The 20,000-nt window shown below is 47.6% G+C and overlaps 3 protein-coding genes across 3 annotated transcripts in view; 1 reads left to right on the top strand and 2 right to left on the bottom strand.

The window, feature by feature from the left end:
• The window catches only part of LOC134101232 (seizure 6-like protein), a 62,314-nt gene extending 53,782 nt beyond the window's left edge, over positions 1-8,532 (bottom strand). Inside the window, 1 exon segment of the mRNA XM_062554828.1 lies at positions 8,270-8,532. Coding sequence (XP_062410812.1) covers positions 8,270-8,354 — 85 coding nt within the window. The 5' untranslated portion in view covers positions 8,355-8,532.
• Positions 8,533-12,223: 3,691 nt separating this feature from the next.
• Positions 12,224-14,022, top strand: npm2b (nucleophosmin/nucleoplasmin, 2b). Its single transcript, XM_062553704.1, has 10 exons — positions 12,224-12,285; positions 12,370-12,435; positions 12,541-12,623; positions 12,711-12,830; positions 12,922-13,015; positions 13,127-13,263; positions 13,343-13,371; positions 13,538-13,574; positions 13,677-13,721; positions 13,893-14,022. Exons 2-9 carry the CDS (start codon positions 12,399-12,401, stop codon positions 13,713-13,715), a joined length of 576 nt encoding a protein of 191 aa, XP_062409688.1. The 5' UTR covers positions 12,224-12,285; positions 12,370-12,398; the 3' UTR covers positions 13,716-13,721; positions 13,893-14,022.
• Positions 14,023-14,202: 180 nt separating this feature from the next.
• Positions 14,203-20,000, bottom strand: part of LOC134100491 (unconventional myosin-XVIIIb-like) — a 65,661-nt gene continuing 59,863 nt past the window's right edge. The window contains exons 43-44 of the mRNA XM_062553708.1: positions 15,371-16,107; positions 14,203-15,339 (exon numbers count right to left, since the gene is read on the bottom strand). Coding sequence (XP_062409692.1) covers positions 15,017-15,339; positions 15,371-16,107 — 1,060 coding nt within the window. The 3' untranslated portion in view covers positions 14,203-15,016. The remainder of the gene's footprint in view (positions 15,340-15,370; positions 16,108-20,000) is intronic.

Here is a 20,000-nt window from a genome sequence, read left to right as displayed (position 1 = left end):
TTCTCATGAAAGTAGCAACGTGTAGGTTTTCCAAAAATGCAAGCATATAATTCTGAAAGGACTCAGAAAGAGAGCACGACTTGTTAACATCTCTGCATCCTGCTTCTGTATCACAAGTGATTTATGTATTCACATCTTCTGGAAACAACAAATTCTAGAGAGAGAAAAAAAACGGGCAAAACAAAGACATCTTTGAACTGTATGGATTACACTCTAATGTGGACTGAGTACAGGTAATTCATAAGATACATCATGGCTTCAGATCTGAAATGGATTTTTGTAAATGAATAATTTGCAACAACAGTCTATATTGCACCTTTAAACAGACAGACAAAAAGCAAGAAAACCTTCTTATTTGACTTCAGCACCCTGGACAGCGGCGGTGTGATATGAATAGCGCTGTCCGTAGTGCTGAAACAGAATGCCTTGTTTGACATGGTAGCCAGTCAGCTGCAGGAAATGAAGGCTGTGGTAAACAAACAACGCTGTGGCTGCAACGGATGACATGTAATCGGTGAGAGCCACAGAATCGCCCGGACCCAACGAAACACTGACACACACACACACAGATACAAAAACACACACACACACACCAGCGAAACACTGCCAGCGCAGGTGTGCCATACACACTAATGTGTGAAATGCACTCGACGTTTCCACTCAAAAGATCTCACTGAACACACACACACACACACACACACACACACACACACACACTCTCACACACTCTCACACACTAAATTCCTATTATTGTCCAAACTGCATACTGTCCAAATACTTTTTAATCCATGATCTCTTGTGAACTTTAATGCGTCTGGAATTTCAAATCCAAATTCAGTGCAGAGCATCAGTCCCGACGCGATGCGGCTAATGTTGTGTCCTAGCCAGTGTGTGTGTGTGGTTTTTTTTTTTAAATCTGATGCCCCGAGGCAGTTCTCAAAGCTTTGTGTTGTCTGCTATCTCACATGGCTGTTATCGCACAGCATGATTTCGAAACTGGAGTCTCACTCAGACGAGATGCAGAGCTGTTGTTTCCCTTTAAAGTGCTTCTACTCTGTTTCCGTTTTCTTACAACTACGACCGCTTTCCTGGACGTGGATTAACCCTGGTCCGAGACTAGAAGTGAGCTTCGCTGAAATAAAACAGCTTCTGGATTAGGACTAGGAGTTAGCCTAGAAATCTAGACGCCCCTAGCGGCAGCAAATGTAATTTGGCTGGCGGTGCAGTCTAGCTACGCTCCATTGAGCTTAGGAGCTGAGAAACCGAGAAACGGACGGGCCAATCACAGCGTGTATAGAGTCGGTGGGTGGGCTTAACATAATGGTGACTGACATCATGCGACCAGAACTTGCAACGGTAACGCATCCTGCTATTTGAAAACAAGAAGATGATTAGTTTAGCGTTATCCTATTTCGTGGAGAGGGAAGGTTACGCATCCTGCTACTTGAAAACAAGACGATGATTCGTTTAGCGTTATCCTATTGCGGAGAGGGAATTTGAAAGACAACTGTTTATCCCACACCTTGGATTGAGCCCTGCCTACGGTGAGTTCCCAGACCCTACATATTGATTGGCTTGTCTCAGAAAGCACCCAGACGTGAGGAATAGTGTCTCTTCACTGTCCTATAAATGCAACAGAAGCAAAAAGCCCCAAAAGTATACTTTAGGAAGAAAAAGAGCTGAGTCGGAAATGAGTCAGAACCAGATCTAAGCCAGAACTGACCCAGTTCTTCATTAGTTATTAGGAGCATGTCTAAGTGCTTTGAAAGTATGTTTTTGTGGGCATGTAGATTTTTATAACACCCTTGCTCCAGCCCATTTTCATGATGCAGTGGTTATGTGAAGGATACTGTAGATCAACAACCTCCCTGTTCCCACCAGCCACTCAGACTATACGACACAACAGAGGTTAGCGTACCAGGCTGGAAAAGCCATTAAAATATCACAACAGATAGCAGAACGACTGGAATAGATATTGCAAATTCACCCCGTCTCAAGCTGGTACAGTACCTCAAACATCTCTCTGGTGCTTGAAACTTAAGTCTGAGTGCTCCGTCCTCGCTTACTAGCTAGTTTTATACAAACAAGTCATGATGGAATGATTTAAAAGAGCTTTTTCACCTTGAAGAACCTTTCTTTCAAGGCCCTCGACACCTCTAAACGGTTCCTCACAGCAGGAGAACTAATCTCCAGAGAGAACACAGAGGTTCCACCTTTGACAGGGAATGCTTTTGCTGGAAGGTTATAAATATAAAAACCTTTCAAGTATTTTTCAAAATATTTCCAGCTTTAGTCAAACTATAAAATGACCATCGCGATGTCTTCACCATCACTGACAGCTGGTGACAGCCGTGTATGCAAATCCCCTGACGGCACTCATGCACAGACTGAATTTCCATGATGATTTTGTCACCGTTTCTGGGACAGATCATTGTGTAAAAGCCCTGATAAATGCACAAATGCAAATAGGAATGTAAATGGGACAAACCACTGAGCTCTGTTACCAGGGGGGTGGAATTATGGTGCTTTCAAGTATTAGTCTGAGCAAACCAATAGAGTTCTTCGGGGTAGTGTGTGTGTGTGTGTGTGTGTGTCAGGAATCTTCAGGGAGAAGTGTGCGTGTGTGTCAAATGTCTTCAAGTTGGTGTGTATGGACCCTGATGGAGCTTCATCTCCCAACCCCCAGAGTGCGCCCTCTAGAGGCCACAAATCAGTGGCAGCTGACTGAAAGGCAATATGATGCAAACCACTTACTTGGCATGACCTCTACTACCAGTCAGTCAATCTATTGATTAATCTATCTATCCATTCATCTATTCCTGTCAATCTACTGATATATATCTGCCTCTCTAAGGGAAAACTTTCTGTCTATGTAATGTGTCTCTACCTGGCCATTGACTTGCCATTCCGTCTGTCTGTGAGCTCTGCATTTTTAGATAAATGGAGAAAAAAAGACAGGAGGGAGAGAGAGTGAGAAACAGAGAGAGTGTGATGTGTGTGTGAGGGGTGTGTGTGTGGAGATGGGGTGGGGTTGGGCTGGACTGAAGGGAATGGAGACATATTGCCTCTGAGTCCCAATGCTGTCTAGGACCATAAAACAGTTGTCTGATGCTGATCTGGTTTAAAACAGAGAAGCACTGATGGTCTCTCTCTTTCAAATACATTTCCATCTCTCTCTCTCTCTCTCTCTCTCTCTCTAACTCCCTTTCTCCATCTCTCTCTCTCCTTAACTCTCTTTCTCTATCTCTTTCTCTCTCCCTCTCTCTCTCTCTCTCTCGCTCTCTCTCTCTCAATTTCTCTGTCTGTCTGTCTGTCTGTCTGTCTGGCTCCCATCAAAGAGAGCAGCACAACAACATTACATTAAGGACTTCTCCTTAATGAATAGCCTGAGGGTGTGATCCATTACGCTCGCCGGGTTTTCTTCGGCCTTGGTGTTCCCCGCGGGTGCTTGTCAATAGGTAATTGTTTTATTTTCAGATTAGAGCATTAGAAGTTAATTAAAAATCAACAGCACTCATGTCAAAATGCAATGCTTGGGGGGGATTCAGAGAGCACCCAGACGTAGTCTAACACACCTAACCACAAATACGCGCGCAAACACACACACACACACACACACACACACACACACACACACACACACACAGACACACAGAGAGAGACATACTGTACGGTACACACATGTGCGCACACACACACACACACACACACACACACACACAGAGAGAGACAAACACACATGTGCGCGCACACACACACACACACACACACACACACACAGACACACACACACACACACACACACACACACACACACACTCACTCACACACACACACACACACACACACACACACAAGGGGGGTATTTCTTCCTCCGGTCTGAGATAACAACCTGTCAGTCTGTGCTAAGCAGCGCAACCTGCATATCTACTGTTCTCCTCCCTTCCTAAGCAGCGTTCTGGCCTACTGCGGGGAAATCGCTCCTCTCCTCCTCTCATCTTTCCTCTCCTCTCCACCCCTCTCTCCCTCTCCCCTTCTCCCCATCTCATTGGATTAATTTCACTGGGCCGGTAACGAGTAGCGCTGAGGTTGGGGGCAAGGTAGAGAGAGAGAGAGAGAGAGAGGGAGGGAGAGGGAGAGAGAGAGAGGGAGGGAGGGAGAGGGAGAGAGAGGGAGGGAGAGGGAGATGAAGACAGAGAGAGGGAGAGAGAGAGGGAGGGAGAGGGAGATGAAGACAGAGAGAGGGAGAGAGAGAGAGCAAGGGAGTGGGAGCGAGGGAGAGAGAGAGAGAGAGAGAGCGAGGGAGCGGGTGAGCTGGGAAGTGACGTGATTGGAAGAGAAGGATGAGTTCCAGCCCGGTGCGTTTCCGTGGGAGCAGGAGCAGGAGCAGCCTATCTGCTTCTTCAGGGAGGCTCCGCGGCCTCCGAGCCGAGGCTGACACCCCAGTGACCAGTCGCACGCACAGGACCGCGTCACGCTACACGCCCCACTGGACACCACAGCACGCCACGCCGCACATACTCCCCATTACCACTTCCCATTGGGAACATTCTCCCCATTACCACTTCCCATGGAAAGATACTCCCCATTACCACTTCCCATTGGGAACATTCTCCACATTGCCACTTCCCATGGAAAGATACTCCCCATTACCACTTCCCATTGGGAACATTCTCCACATTGCCACTTCCCATGTGGGAACATACTCCCCATTACCACTTCCCATTGGGAACATACTCCCCATTACCACTTCCCATGTGGGAACATTCTCCCCATTACCACTTCCCATGTGGGAACATTCTCCCCATTACCACTTCCCATTGGGAACATTCTCCCCATTACCACTTCCCATGTGGAAACATACTCCTCATTACCACACATCATACATCATTACATCCAGCTCACATGACAGCACACACTCACACCAACACAAACACCGACACATCCATCTAAAACAACACACACACACACACACACACACACACACACACACACACAGACACACACACATGCACGCACACTCACACACACACACACACACACACACACATAGACACACACACACACACACACACACACACACACACACACCATTACATCCAACACCACATGTACTCTCACCCCAACACAAACACCCCAACACAAACATCCATCACATCCAACTCACATAACACACTCACCAACACATTTACCTCACCTAACAATACACACACCAACACATCCACCTCACACACATACACATTATTATAACCACCTCATTCTACTTGCATTTCTTCAATAAACTCTTTATTCCATCTTCTGAAAGATCAAATCAACTGCTGCACTGTAATTTGATGCACCATGTCTTCTCAGTCTATTCCCTACTAGACAATTCTACACAACACAGCCAGTCTATTCCCCACTAGACAATTCTATACAACACAGCCAGTCTATTCCCTACTAGAGAAGTCTACACAACACAGCCAGTCTACAGTATTCCCTACTAGTCAATTCTACACAACACAGCCAGTCTATTCCTCACTAGACAATTCTACACAACACAGTATTCCCCACTAGACAATTCTACACAACACAGCCAGTCTGTTCCCTACTAGAGAAGTCTACTCAATACAGCCAGTCTACAATATTCCCTACTAGACAATTCTACACAACACAGCCAGTCTATTCCCCACTAGACAATTCTACACAACACAGTATTCCCCACTAGACAATTCTACACAACACAGCCAGTCTACAGTATTCCCCACTAGACAATTCTACACAACACAGCCAGTCTATTCCCCACTAGACAATTCTACACAACACAGCCAGTCTATTCCCCACTAGACAATTCTACACAACACAGCCAGTCTACAGTATTCCCTACTTGACAATTCTACACAACACAGCCAGTCTACAGTATTCCCTACTAGACAATTCTACACAACACAGTCCTGGTGAGATATGTGTTTGTTGCTGAGGCGCATGCAAACCAGGCTGTGGCACCTACAGCCGTTTCCGCCCCATCACCCGCAGGTGAGATAGGCTCTGGAGTTGCCTAATGGAGCCTCAGGGTGCTGATATCTCCCCAGCCCACAGGGGATTCTTGCACCCAGCCAGCCAGCCAGCCAGCCGTCATGGCTGCCCTCGATGGGCAACACTGGAGAGAGAGAGAGAGAGAGAGAGAGAGAGAGAGAGGGGGCAAAACAGCCTCTTTCTCTCTCTTTCTCTCTCTCTGCTCTCAATGGGCAGCAGCAGTGAGAAAGACTAAAGACGGCTAAACAGTCTCTCTCTCTCTCTCTCTCCCTCTTTCTCTCTCTCTGTGAAGAGTGGAGAGAGAGAGCAAAACAGCCTCTTTTCTCTCCCTCTCTCTCTTTTCTCTCCCTCTCTCTCCGCTCTCAGTGGGCAGCAGCGGACAGAGACCGCACAGCCTCAGCCTCAGCCCGTGTCCCTCTTCCTCTTGTCATCCTCCTGTCAGCTCTGCTTGAGGCCATAACACTTTTCAATGTTTTTTTTATTTTGTAGTATTTAAAAACCTAATATAGTTTTAATAAAGGACTGTTATGCTTCTCCCTTCCTCTCTCTCTCTCTCTCTCTCTCTCTCTCTCTCTCTCTCTCTCTGTGCCTGTTTCTCTATGTCTCATCCCAGTCACGCTCATTGGTCACAGAGCACTCAGACACAATCAGAAGTCTGTAATTAGGTGGCCGGCAGATGTAATAGCTGAGGGAACGCCAACCCCTGTGTCACAAAATAGATCCGTCTCCGTAGCGTGGGGGCCAAACACATTAGTTCTTCTTCCTGTTAGGGTGACTGACTGACAAAAGCTGATGTTACCCTTGTTGTTATCATTGCCGTTCACTCACAATGTATGTAAACAGAGGGGAATACGGATGTCAGCGTGGACCATTGGTATTGGGCCAATGTGAGGCTACAGCACAGATCGATGCTATTATTGAATATGTTGTGATGGTCCGTCCACCCCAAGCTGTCTGACGCTCATCAGATGCCAGTGTACTTGAAACTAATTTTACTAGTCGACAGTACAGCGGATATCAATAAGTGTGTATGTGTGTGTATGTACTGTATATATGTATGTGTGTGTGTATGTGTGTGTGTGTGGGGGGGGGGGTAGAACAAGAGAAAGTGTGTGTGTGTGTGTGTGTGTGTGTGTGTGTGTGTGTGTGTGTGTGTGTCTGTGTGTGTGTGTGCGCGTGTGTCTGTGTGTGTCTGTGAGTGACAGTGACACAGAGAAAGAGGGACTGCGTGCGTGATCCAAATTCGTCTCGCTGGGTTGAGTTTATGACTAGGAACTGTTAAGCGAGAGGCAGTACCAGCATACCCACGATAACAGTAATGATACTAAGTGGAAACTCGTAGTTTTCTGAACACTGACGTGCCTCTACCCGAATGTTTTCATACTGCCACCGAAGATAACCATGTCTAAAGCAACATCACCCGCATCTATAGCATGTGATTTCGCCTGCGTGTTGGTGCAACGGAACCCCGAGCATCCCATTAGCCTGACCTGACACCCCGCATGAACTTAGTACACAAAAGATAACTAAAGAAGGAAGAAACGATGGCTAGTTTGAAGAACTCTCGAAACCATGCCAAACTGATGGCAAAACGCCACCTCGTCGAACACGTTGTACCCTGCGAGTGAGGAACGGGAGCCATCAACAACGGGAAAACGGTTCTCTCATCTGCTCACTCGATTTCTGTTGCGATATCTGATTTATCATTCAGTTTGCACTCTTTTTTCTATGCGCACACATAACACAATCACTTGTCCAGATGCACGCAGCTTTTTGATGGGGATCCCGCAGTGTGATCGCCTTTGTTTATGCACCTATCCTGCAGACCAATCACCACAAACCCTCGTGCCTTGATGACATTCACTCTGCCCTACATAATGCAAGCAACGACGCGCGCTACGAGCAAAACACCAGCAAATGTATTCCCACCGCAGATAGCTCTCTACTCGAGTCACAATAACGGAGCTTTATCTCTAGGCGACGCCGTTACTCGCCAGCGCACGCCGCTGTATAAGGATAGATAGCCTGTTCTAAACAAATACCTGTCTGCTGCTATCGACCGACCAGTGCCACGAGTCTGCCACGGTCGCCAAGAGTCACTGAAATGACCACAGTACCCTCGCAAGTGCCAATGCAAAGTTTCGAAAGTCACCCAAACCCAAACCAAGAGAGTTCGAATGTGGATATTCCCCCAAAATCCTGACCTAAGACAAAAGCAAGAAAAGCCTGGTTGCATCGTTATCGACCACATTACCTTGGGCCAGTGCGACTGTCCACAGTATCCCCATCCAAAGAAGGGCGCAGCGAGCACGACTTTCACCCGAGCGAATGGCCGGCATGTTGGGAGCCAGTCCGCGGGGTTCCAGCAGGATAAACCCGGGGTCCCAGACTATCTGATTGGGTCGAGCGGCAGTCCTGGTATCGGTCGACCGGTCGGGCAACGGCAGCAGCGGAATGGGTTGTTTGCTCTGCGCTGTAATTTCGCTATTCTCTTTCACCCTGGCATCTCCCCTCGCCTGAACTCCGCAGTGTGCTGTGTGTGTATGTGTGTGTGTGTGTGTGTGTGTGTGCGCGCGCGCTTATGCGAGTAAGAGTGTGTGTGTGTGTGTGTGTGTGTGTGTGTGAGAGAGAGAGAGAGAGAGAGAGAGAGAGAGTTTGTGCCCTCCCTCCCCCTCTCTTTCTCTTTCCCTCTACTGTCGTTCTCCGCCCTCTCGCTCGTGTAGTCTTCCGTTGCATGTGTCTCCTTATGGTATTCCATTTCACAGCCTACACACACTTCAGGTCACCCAACATCATCGAACATTTGACGATTATTATGCCAACAGCACTGATTACTGCAAATGAGCTACCAAGACTGATGAAAACAATCCGATTCATTCTGAAAGTGCAGTACAGTAACTTTAATGTGTTCTACGGGAAACACGCAGATCATGAAGGTCTACCCAGTGCGCTGCTGCAATTCAAGCATAACCAGTTGACGGTCTTATTAATAGAGGATACTATATGTAATGCAAGATCCCCAAGTATATCCTTTTAGCAGTGTCGTGTTGGCCCTGACAGCCTGTTTTTTTAAGTTCCATGTAAAGTCTGACGGGATACAAATTGGGAGGTATCTAGTCTTTGAGAGGCTACACACTGAAGAGCAACAGCGACGAAACCCTGGAGGGTGGGGGGTGACCAGCATTCCTTCAAATATCTCTTGCTCTGATCCCCATGCAGTTAGTCAAGCGTCCTGTCGCCATTAAACAACTATTTCCCCCATCCACATTTACCCCGTATAATGTGTGAGCTGTGTAGTCAGTCACACAATTGCCTATGATTTTTTACAACAGCAATCAGCAACAGCAATCCTACGTCGAAACATCTCACCACCACTGAATCATCTATTTTAGTTCCTGTCAGCCGACTTCACCGTCTCTGTCCATGGTACTGGAACCATCAGAGAGCAGGAACTATATGCGACCAGAAAGAAATAACTTCGCACGACAAAGAGCAGGCTAAACAAATGTGGCTGGAACACACATTTACTTAATCAAAATCACTAGCTCTTCATCTATACTAAGAGGTTAAAGAGAGAGTTGAACTATATCTCCACTATAATAGGCCATATATTAGCCTGAAACAGGGTGCTGCCTGCCTGCTGCGGAAAACGATCTATTCAAGGCAGTGACTGAGTAATCTGTCTTTTTTTTTTGTGGTAAATGTCAATGAGTCACTTCTGCTCGCAAAGGGCTGAGATAATCTACATGCGAGAGGCGGCTGTATGGCGGTGTATTTCGTCGGAGGGCTGTCTCTCTTTTCCTCTTCCCTGCGTAGCAGTGCTTTCAGAGTGATGTTGTGATGAAGGAGAAGTTCCTGTCGTGGCTGATAAAAGCCAACATGATTACACTCCTCCTGGGGATCAAAGATCTGCCGCTATTAAACAGAAAAGTCAAGCCCTCTCTCCCTCTCCCTCTCTCTCTCTCTCTCTCTCTCTGTCTGTCTGTCTGTCTGTCTGTTACTCTCTCTCTCTACTGACAAATACAGAAGGCAAACTCTCTCTCTTTCTCTACGGCCACTATTAAACACAGAAGTCAAACCTTCTGCCTCTCCCCTGGTCTCTCTGTTTCTTTCACTCCTTCTCTCTGTCCCTCTGTTGCTCTCCCCCTCTCTATAAGTCTCACTCTCTCTTTGGCTGCTGTCAAACACAGAGGGCAAACCCTCTCTCTCTATTTTGCTCTCTCTAACAAAAAAGTTTAACCTTCTCTCTCTCTCTGTTTCTTTCTCTCCTCTCTGTCCCTCACTGTTGCTCTCTCTTTGTCTCTCTCACCATCCCTCTCTCTCTCTCTCTCTGAGCCTCTTGCACAGTGTCACTGGCTGCACAGAGCTCTTAAACTCCCTCCTATTACTGACGTGGCGGAGCAGAGCAGAGGAATTAAGGCCTCCCCATTCAGCACACATGTAATTAGGCTTTGGCTGTGGATGTTTGCGGGCCACAAAGGCTCTCTCTCCCTGACAGGCACGGGTGCGCGCTAACCATGGCTAATACTCTTCGGCTCACTTACCACACACACTCACTCAGTCACACACACACACACACACACACACACACACATACACACACACACACACACACACACACACACACACACACACACACATACATACACACTGGTTAGCAACTCCTCACTGCGTGTGATGATCCTCTGTTCTGCATAACTCCATTTCTCTTTGACTCCTGCACGCACACACACACACACACACACACACACACACACACACACACACATGAGAGGGAGCAAGCTCTCATGAAAAAGATAGAAGGATACTGTATCGCACAAAGATAGAGGCATGCTTTGGAAATATTCCACTCCACCTACACACACACACACACACACACACACACACACACACACACACACACACACACACACACACACACACAACAAGCGTTTCAGTGCACTGACAGGCCTGAGAGTTGGTGCTGGGTCAGGAGTGTGCCCACTAGACTGTGGGCAGGCTTGAGGAAGGAGTGGGTATGATCAGTCTACTGTTTACATCGCTGTTACGCAAACATATGCAAAGCCCTCTCTACACACACACACACACACACACACACACACACACACACACACCTCCTCCTCAGAAAATGCTCTACAGACTACCACAGCATACACACACACACACACACACCTCCTCCTCCTCCAGTAAACCCTCTCCATATCAACACAGCATACACATATGGGACAAATCTTCCTGTCCTCTTTTCTTTCATACACATTCCTTCTCTCCTCCCTCTCCCTCTCTCCCCTCCCCATCCCCACGGCTTGAGGCCTTTGATGGGGGCTCGACGGGGGTGAGGATGGGTGGCGTGTGGTGGATTTGGGGTGTGTGTGTGTGTGTGTGTGTGTGTGACTGGGAACCCCGAGGGATCGGCGGTCACACTCTCAACTCATGTTCTCTCCATTCGCTAATCCGGCGGCTGAGCGCTTCAGGCCCAGAGGGGCGCATTAAAAATACATCACACCACTGTCTACTGAGTGAGTGTGTGTGAGTGTGTGTGTGTGTGTGTGTGTGTGTGAGTGTGTGAAAGAGGGAGAATGTGTGTGTGTGTGTGTGTGTGTGCACGCAGGACAGGTGTCTGGAAATTCTCCTCTCAGGTACTCACCTTACGGTATTCAGACATCAGCATATGCACAATATGATTATCAAGCCCTTGATAGCAAACACAAATCTGACTCTCAAAGACACACACACACACACACACACACACACACACACACACACACACACACACACACACACACAAAAGTCAACATCAGAAAAGCAGTGGGATGTCCACCAACCCAGGCTATTTTCCAGCCTCACAATTTATTGATTGTAGGCAACTGTCCAAATATTCATTTTCAAACAGACGCCTGAAAAAAAAAAACAACATGGTGTAATTTTGAAGCGATGTGTGCACGTACATTTAACACAGAGAAATATAGTAGTCCCTATTACATGTCATTTCATTAATATTTGACGCATAAGAGAGAAGCTCGTCCCGTCAATTTATGCAGATGATAGCTTTGAAAAAGTACAGACACGACGACTCCCAGAGAAATGTCTGCGTTCCATGGAGCAGAGCGGAGCGGACGGTCTCAAGGTTCGTGGATGACAATTAGCTTAATTAGGCCGGGTGTAATTAATTGCCGTCATCGGCGCAGCGAGTGGCCGCCTTCCTGAATAACTCATAAAAGAGCACGCAGGACTCGAACACCGCGTTCCTTCTGACATTTTTCCCCTCAGGTGCGAGGATTTTTTTTTCCATTGACTGTCACCCCTCGTATAGCGCTATAGCCTACTGACAAATGAATGTTTTCCATCTCCCAGGTCTTGCAAGGACACTATAGGCGGTGAATATGAACAAATCAGACAAACCTCTGTCGACTCTATGGGGTATGTGAAGTCGTGACCACAAACAACTTATAGCCTATGTGAAGTGCACTAATTGAAACTGCTATATTACACCTACAACTCTTTTCCCCCCTGGCTAACATACAGGTTGTGAGTTGACTGGGGGAAACAAAGAAAAGACCTTCAGTACAGAGGAGACAAATCTTCAACACCAATTAGCCGTTAGATCTGTAAGTGGCCTAGGCCTATATCCTTCGTTGAACAGCCAGTTAATGGAATGTTAATTAACATTTATCCTACTTGCCTAATTTCTACAGATGTGTCTCGGTCACACCGCGAAAGAGGAGTTCAATATCATTGAGTTGGTGACCGGATCAGGAAAAGACGCCACAGAAGGAATCCCCATAGCGACGCTTCACGCCACATCGATGCCTACTGTAAGTTTGGAGAACAGGAGTCCCCCATGGAAACCTCACCTGAGTGCAAACACAATCAAGTATCTGAAATCATGTCCTTTATTTCCACAAGGTTATCTTGTCCGGGGTTGACTTGCATCCACCGGTGACATTTCGGCTTAAATACGGTTCAGGTCCTGTCCATATTTGCGCGGAGCACGTTGCCTGTAAGTGAACACTCCCAGTCCTTTTTAGCCTGGAGAACACCACATTGCATATAACGTGGTGAAGCAGCCTAGACACAGTCTGAGGTATGACCCTGTTTTGTACTTCTCCAGTCGAGGATGATTTATCTGATGAAGAGATGGCAGAGGAGGAAGAGGAGGAGGATGAGGTAGAAGATGAGGAAGACATCGAAGAGTCACCAGAGAAACCAGTCAAAAAACAGGCAGCCAAAAACGGAGGCCCAGTTAAAGTGAGGGGCATCATAAATAAATCTTTAATTTACCTTCCAGTGTGTTCATAATTTAATCTGTCGTTTTCTCCATCTTCAGAGAAAGAAGCCAGAGAAGGCATTGGATAGGTATGATATTGGACAACTTTTTTAATATATATAATATGTTGCTGTGTCTGTTGTAGAAGTGTTAAGGGGTGTAAATGGTTAGCTCTGCACTTAAGCCTTAAGTAGAATCTTGGTGATGTGCCAGTATGCTGGTGTTCATCTCTTCTCCTTCTGTTGACCTTGGCAGCACCCTCTCAGACGACGAGAACAATCCACCCAAGAAGGTGTGTTTACAGGCTTTATTCTCAAATACATGTGATTGATTTTGGTCTCTTTCTTTGTATGATTTTGACTTTTTGTTTTCCAATTTTTTTTCACATCTTTAGGGAAAAGGAAGGGGCAGAAAGCCTGCTCAGAAGGTGTAAGCTAAGGTAATTATGGTGATTTATTTCCTTCCTGAACACCTTTAAGAAGTGGACCTAATCAGATTCTAAAGGCATGTGTGTGAGGATTTTTGTGTCTCCTCTTGAATCTTGTCATGAATGTGGTTTAGCCATTCTCTCTTGGGACTGTATTGACTTGTTGCCTTGTGTGTTCATCAGGCACACCTGTGTAGTGATTCTAATGGACATGCCACCTGACTGCCGAAGCCATTTCCTTCTAAAGAGGGGAAAAATCCTGCAGGGGTGTTTGACTTGATGGATGACCCGACAAATAAACTTCCTTCCCTGAGCGATGTGTTTTGCTTCTTTATTTACATGAAATAAAATACATAAACAACCAGGTTTTTTTTGTAAGAGGCTGCAGGTGGTTGGAACCTTTTTTTTTTTTTTCTGTAGGAAATCCTTGTTGAGACTTCGTGATTGTGTGGGTGGCTGTAGAAGCACTGAATAGCGCACGCTGCCTTTGACTCTAAAAGCCTGCCTGTCAGCGGCGCGTGTTGTGCGATGTTTAAACCTCCCTTTGAGCTTCCCCAACTGTAGCATTTAATCAAATGCCAGAGGCAAAAGATCAGGTCTTCTAAAGGGCATTTCAAAGGGAATCCTGTTTTCACCTGCTTGCCATGACAAGGCTACAGCTTTAAATCCCTTAACCTCTATAGCCTCCATGCACTGTGCTTTAAAAGATAAACCACATGAACAATTTCACACAAGTCACACATAAGATGCAAGTGGTTCGTTTTTCTTTTTTTTTTACATTTTTATTTTTCTTGTGTACAAAGTGTGTTTAAAATCTCAAGTGTGCTTTTTTTTTGTGCTTTTCTCCTCCTGACTGGAGTGCTGTCCCTCACGGGGGGGCGGGGGGGGGGGGCTGAGTCAGACTTGCTACCTATAAAGCACAGCAGACCGACGCTGGCGTGGACACTACAGGCACTTTAAGGCAGAGGTACTGTATGTGACGCGACGACAAACAATGCAACTCCATGCTAGTTTATTCACATAACGACGACAGCGTCACAGTGGATATGGTTTTCACAAGTGCTTCACAGAAACATTAGCCTCTACGCGCGCTCTCGCTCTCGCTCAGGTCCGTACACAGCACCTGTCCTGTGGAGGGCGACCCCTAACTTGTGTGGTTCCTATCCTTCCTTCCGGAAAGTTCTCAAAAGTGGCGATTCTTCGCCGTGTTAGGAGTCAGGCTCGCTCTTGAGTGTTGGGTTAGCAGGTGTCATTTCACGTGTCGTCGCCATGGTCGTCGCCGGGCGGGCTCGCTCGCTCGCTCGGCTTCAGTCGACCTCGGCCCTCTTGAGGTACTTCTTCATGACGGAGCTGACGTCGGCGGCCTCGCTGCCCTCGGCCTCCAGCCGCTCGCCCTGGCCCGCCGCCGGCCCCCCCCGCCGCTGCTGCTGCTGCGACCCCCCCGAGCTGGACGAGTCCGAGTCCGAGGAGCCGCGGCGCGAGGCCCGGGACGACGGCGGCAGCTCGCCGAAGTGGACGCTGAGCGCTCGCCGGTTGCCGCCGCGCTGCGAGCCTCCCGCCAGGCTGCTGGTGGACTGGGCGCGGCGGATGGCCGGCAGGATGTCCAGCGCGGGGTCGCCGGTGGTGACCCCCCCGCGCCCCCCCCCCCCTCTCCGGGCTGGTCTCGCGGTCCGCCGTGCGGCGGCTCTGGAACACCAGCGACTCGGACCCCAGCTGACCCTCGCCGCCCTCCGCCACCAGCCCGCCCAGCAGGCGGCGTCTGACCGGCTGGAAGGTGGCGCCGGACAGGACGGGCCTGAGCCGGGCCTCCTCGTCGCTCTCCTCGGGGATGGACAGCGCGGGCACCGTCCGGCGGATGCCTCCGGCCAGCGACGACGACGTGACGGACGACGCCACCGACGCGAGCGAGTCGGACGAGCCGAAGCGGCTCAGCTTCCCCACGCCGCCACCACCAGAGGGCGCCCCCGAGCCACCGGACGCCGCCGGCCCCTGGTCGTCCAGAGAGCGCAGGCTGGACGCGCGGGACAGACGCGGGCTGGGCGGCTTCAGGATGCCCGACCGTGGCGGCGCGAGGCTCGACGGGGTCGGAGTGGCCACGCCGGAGCCGTCCAGGGACTCGCCGTCGATGTCGTCCGGGCCGAGCGACAGGGCGGAGGGCCGCCGGCGGAGGGCGGACGCCCCGGTGGTCTGGTAGATGGGCAGGGACACGGCACTGCCCTCGCCGGCCTCCGAGCCGCTCTGCCAGCTGGCGCGCTTCTTCCGCAGGCCCTCCAGGAGCTCGGACAGCGCGGAGGACGAGGACGCCCGGCCCAGACCGCCTGTGCCCCCGCTCTCACCGCCACCGCCACCGCCACCCCCCGGCTCAGAAGAGTCGTCCTCCAGGTCCTGAGCACAAGACCTGAGAGGGAGAGAGAGAGAGAGAGAGAGAGAGAGAGAGAGGAGGAGAAAGAGTATGTGAGAGGGAGAGAGAGAGAGAGAGAGGAAAGAGTTAGGAGGAGAAAGAGTATGTGAGAGGGAGAGGGGGAGGGAGAGGAGGAAAGAGACGGGAGGAGAGAGAGGAGGAGGAGAGAGAGGAAGAGAGAGAGAGAGTATGTGAGAGAGGAGGAGGAGGAGGAGAGAGAGGGTTTTAAATTCTCTGTACCAGCAGAAGTTCATCAAACCAGAAGATGACACTTTCACATCAATAAACAAATAAAAAACATTATGTTTTCACATCAATAAACAAATAAATACCATAACCCTTCATATTCACTGCCTCAAGAGAGGAGTGAGACCACAAGAAGAAGAAGAAGAAAGAAAGAGAAAACGGGAAGAGACGGAATGGCTGAAATGGAGAAAAGAAAGAGAAGACATGAAGAAGAGAAGACAAAGTGAAATGGCTAAATGAAAAGGGAGAATAAGGAGCGAAGGAGAGAAGAAGATGGGGACTGATATAAAGAGAGAGAGAATGAGAATTGAGAAGGGGGGAAAGAAGAAAAAGACGGAGAGGGAAGGAAGGAAGAGAAGCAGAAGTGGGAGGAGCTAGGCAAGGTGGGAGGGGACAAAAAGATTAGGAAGAAGAGAAAATTGAAAGGATAAAAGAGAGGAGGAGAAGAAGATGAAGAGGGAGAGGATAAAAGAGAGGAGGAGAGAGGGATAAAAGGATAAAATAGAGGGATGTTAAAAGATGAGAGGAAGATGAAGAGAAAGGAGGAATAGAAGGAGGAGGTGATAAGAAGAGGACATACAGTAGATATGAGGAGAAATAGGAGTCAGAGGAGGTGTCATGTCATGCAGGTAACCCTTAAGCTCCGCACAACTCCGTTCAGCTCTAGTGTGTTTCCCCGGTGATCGCACCTGACCGCACCTGACCGCACCTGACCATGCCAGCGTCTCAGCGTGGCTGCAGTGCCCTTGGCCCTGAATGGAACCTTCACATCACCTCTCTCTTTCCAGTCATCTCAAAGTTTCTCAGTGTAATCTCTCCACCCCTCTCTCTCTCTGCATGTGTGTGTGTGTGTGTGTGTGTATGTGTGTGTGTGTGTGTGTGTGTGTGTGTGTGTGTGTGTGTGTGTGTGTCTGTGTGCAGTGGCTATAAAAAAGTATTAATTCCTCTTGGATATTTCCCCTTTTATTGCTTTAATAAATGGAATCTTTGTCAATTTAATTTGCTCTCTTTTTTTTTTTTATCATTTTATCATTTACAAAAATATAGAATGCAAAGTACAGTAAGTGATTGCATAAATATTAACCCCCTTCAGAGGCCCAGCCAACTAGTTTTTATAGTCTCTCAGTTAATGAGAAGGAGAGCATGTGAGTGCAGTGATGTGTATAGTATAGAAATATGAAGACACGTGCACCTTGAACGTCCAGTCACTGGTCAATCAGTATTCCTGGCTATAACTACAGTAATTTCCCACATACTGTATAAGCCGCATTGTGTATAAGCCGCAGGACAGTGTTTTATGCACGTTAAAAGAAAACCATATTGATACCATATTAACTGTTCTCGTGTATTAACCTCATAGCTGAAGACATTTTGCAAAATCAATGTATAAGCCGTGGCTAATAGTCGGGAAATTACAATACACCATAAAGACAAAAGAACACTCCAAACAACTCAGAGGCTACTGAAAAGCTTGAGTGAGGGGATGGATACACAAACAAATGCTCCAGTCACTGAACATCCCCTGGGGTTCAATAAAATCCATCATTATGGATGTAAGAAATATGGCAAATGTGCAAAAATGCCTAGAGCAGGCTGTCACCACAAACTGAGTGACCACTCAAGTAGAATACTGGTGGGGGAGGCCACCAAGGCCCCTATTAGACAACTCTGCTGGAATGAAAAGCTTCAGCAGCTGAGATGGGAGACTGCAACAACTGCAACAACTTTTGGCCGAGTTCTCCATCAGTCAAAGCTCTGTTGGTGAGTGGCAAAGCTCTTATTAAATCTTGACTAAAGGTTGCCAAAAGATGTGGGAGACTCCAAGGTCTAATGGAAGAAAGCTTGTTGGTCAGATTAGAGACTATGTTTGGCAGACACAAAACACTGCACATCACCAAAAATGCACCATCCCTTATGGTGGTGCTAGCATCCTGATGAGGGGATGCTTCTCGACACCAGGCCCGGGAAGGCTTTTAAAGGTAAAAGTAAAATGAAATGAATGAAATCCTGGAGGACAATATGATTAAGTCTGCAAGAAAACGACGACTTCGGAGAAGATTTACTTTCCAGCAAGACAATGAGACGAAACATAGAGTGAAAACCACAAAGAAATTGTTTAAAGACAACAAAGTGAACATTCGGGAGAGGCAGAGCCAAAGCCCAGACCTCAATCCTACAGAAAATCTGTGGCTAGACTTGAAAAAGACTGTTCACATCCAATGCCTAACCAGACAGAATAACTAGACAGAATCGAGTTATATTGCAGCATCAAGATGTGCAAGCCTAAGCCTGAGACCTATCCATGCAGGCTCTATGCTTCAATTACGGCCAAAGCTTCATCTACTAAATGCTGATTTAAAGAGGTGAATATTCATGCAATCACTTATTTTGCATGATACAATTTTAATGAATTAACATTACACTGTGTGTGTTTGAGTGTGTGTGTGTGTGTGTGTGTGTGTGTGTGTGTGTGTGTGTGTGTGTGTGTGTGTATGTGCTGTGCATGAGTGAATATGTGTCTGCATGCTTGTGTGTATGTTTTTGCATGCCTGTGTGAGTGAGGGAGTGTGTGTGTGTGTGTGTGTGTGTGTGTGTGTGTGTGTGTGTGTGTGTGTGCGCGTGCGTGCGTGCATGCACACGCTTGCACATGTGTGTGTGTGTGTGTGTGTGTGTGTGTGTGTGTGTGTGTGTGTGTGTGTGTGTGGAGCACCACTGTGTAGTTCACTAGGCTTTAAGCTTTGCCTGTGTACTGCACTGCATTGCAGGTACAGTGTTCTGTTTGCCTGTGGATGGTGCAATGCTCAACTGTCTGTGTGATGCTGGTCAAACAGAGACTCTCAAGCTCTCTTTTCTATTCCTTTCCCCAGCTTAGCACATCACATTCATTTGCAAATGGAAACTAGCAAATCTAGTGTATATACCCAATGGTAAAAAAACCTATTTCTTAAGAAAAGAAAAAAATCTCTGTCTGTTCTTGACACAAATGCAGCTGCAAGTGCAAAATCTGGATTCTTTTTTATCACTTTAATTAAGGCGCCCATTGGACATGTTTAAATATTCACTGTTTCCATTTAAATATTTACAGTTTCCTTTATCAATCAGTACAAGGGGGGAAAATATTATTCACTATTAGATATTGAAGACGCTGTTCTTTTAAGTGAATTCCACCCCCAATACAAATCATGTCATTATCTACTTCTACGTCTTCTGGAATCAAAACAGTCTGTTATCTCAGAGCTAAACTCTTCTGCACTGCAACATGAGTGGTCCTTGGTCCTCCTCATGGTCATAAGTGATTGTTGGTTCTCCTCATTCGTCACGGTTACTGATAGCCATGGCTTGATAGCTTATTCTGTGCTGTATGGACACCTAAACCGATACCTTGACCTTTCACAAATAAAGACGAGCACAAATTCGATTGATGTCATTTACTACATTCCTGAGCCCCCTGAGCTCTGTTTGTGAGCGTCTTTATTTGCTAAAGGTCAAGGTATTGGTTTAGTTGTGTCCCCCATAGATATTGGAACGCTAGATACCGCATTGTCCATCAAGTTCTATTAGGTCGCATACGTAAACACGGCCACCATGTTGCTGGGGGCAAACACCTGTGTGTGTGTGTGTGTGTGTGTGTGTGTGTGTGTGTG

The sequence above is a fragment of the Sardina pilchardus genome, chromosome 14, assembly GCF_963854185.1.
Source record: "Sardina pilchardus chromosome 14, fSarPil1.1, whole genome shotgun sequence".
NCBI lineage: Eukaryota > Metazoa > Chordata > Actinopteri > Clupeiformes > Clupeidae > Sardina > Sardina pilchardus.
The sequence above is the reverse complement of the archived record's forward strand: the minus strand, read 5'-3'. Positions and strand labels throughout refer to the sequence as shown.

Bases quoted from the DNA above. Each gene is read 5' to 3' on its own strand.
- npm2b (XM_062553704.1), top strand. From the start codon at position 12,399: ATGAACAAATCAGACAAACCTCTGTCGACTCTATGGG. The intron at 12,831-12,921 runs GTAAGTTTGGAG...TATTTCCACAAG, and splicing joins ACGCCACATCGATGCCTACT to GTTATCTTGTCCGGGGTTGA. The intron at 13,264-13,342 runs GTGAGGGGCATC...CTCCATCTTCAG, and splicing joins AAAACGGAGGCCCAGTTAAA to AGAAAGAAGCCAGAGAAGGC.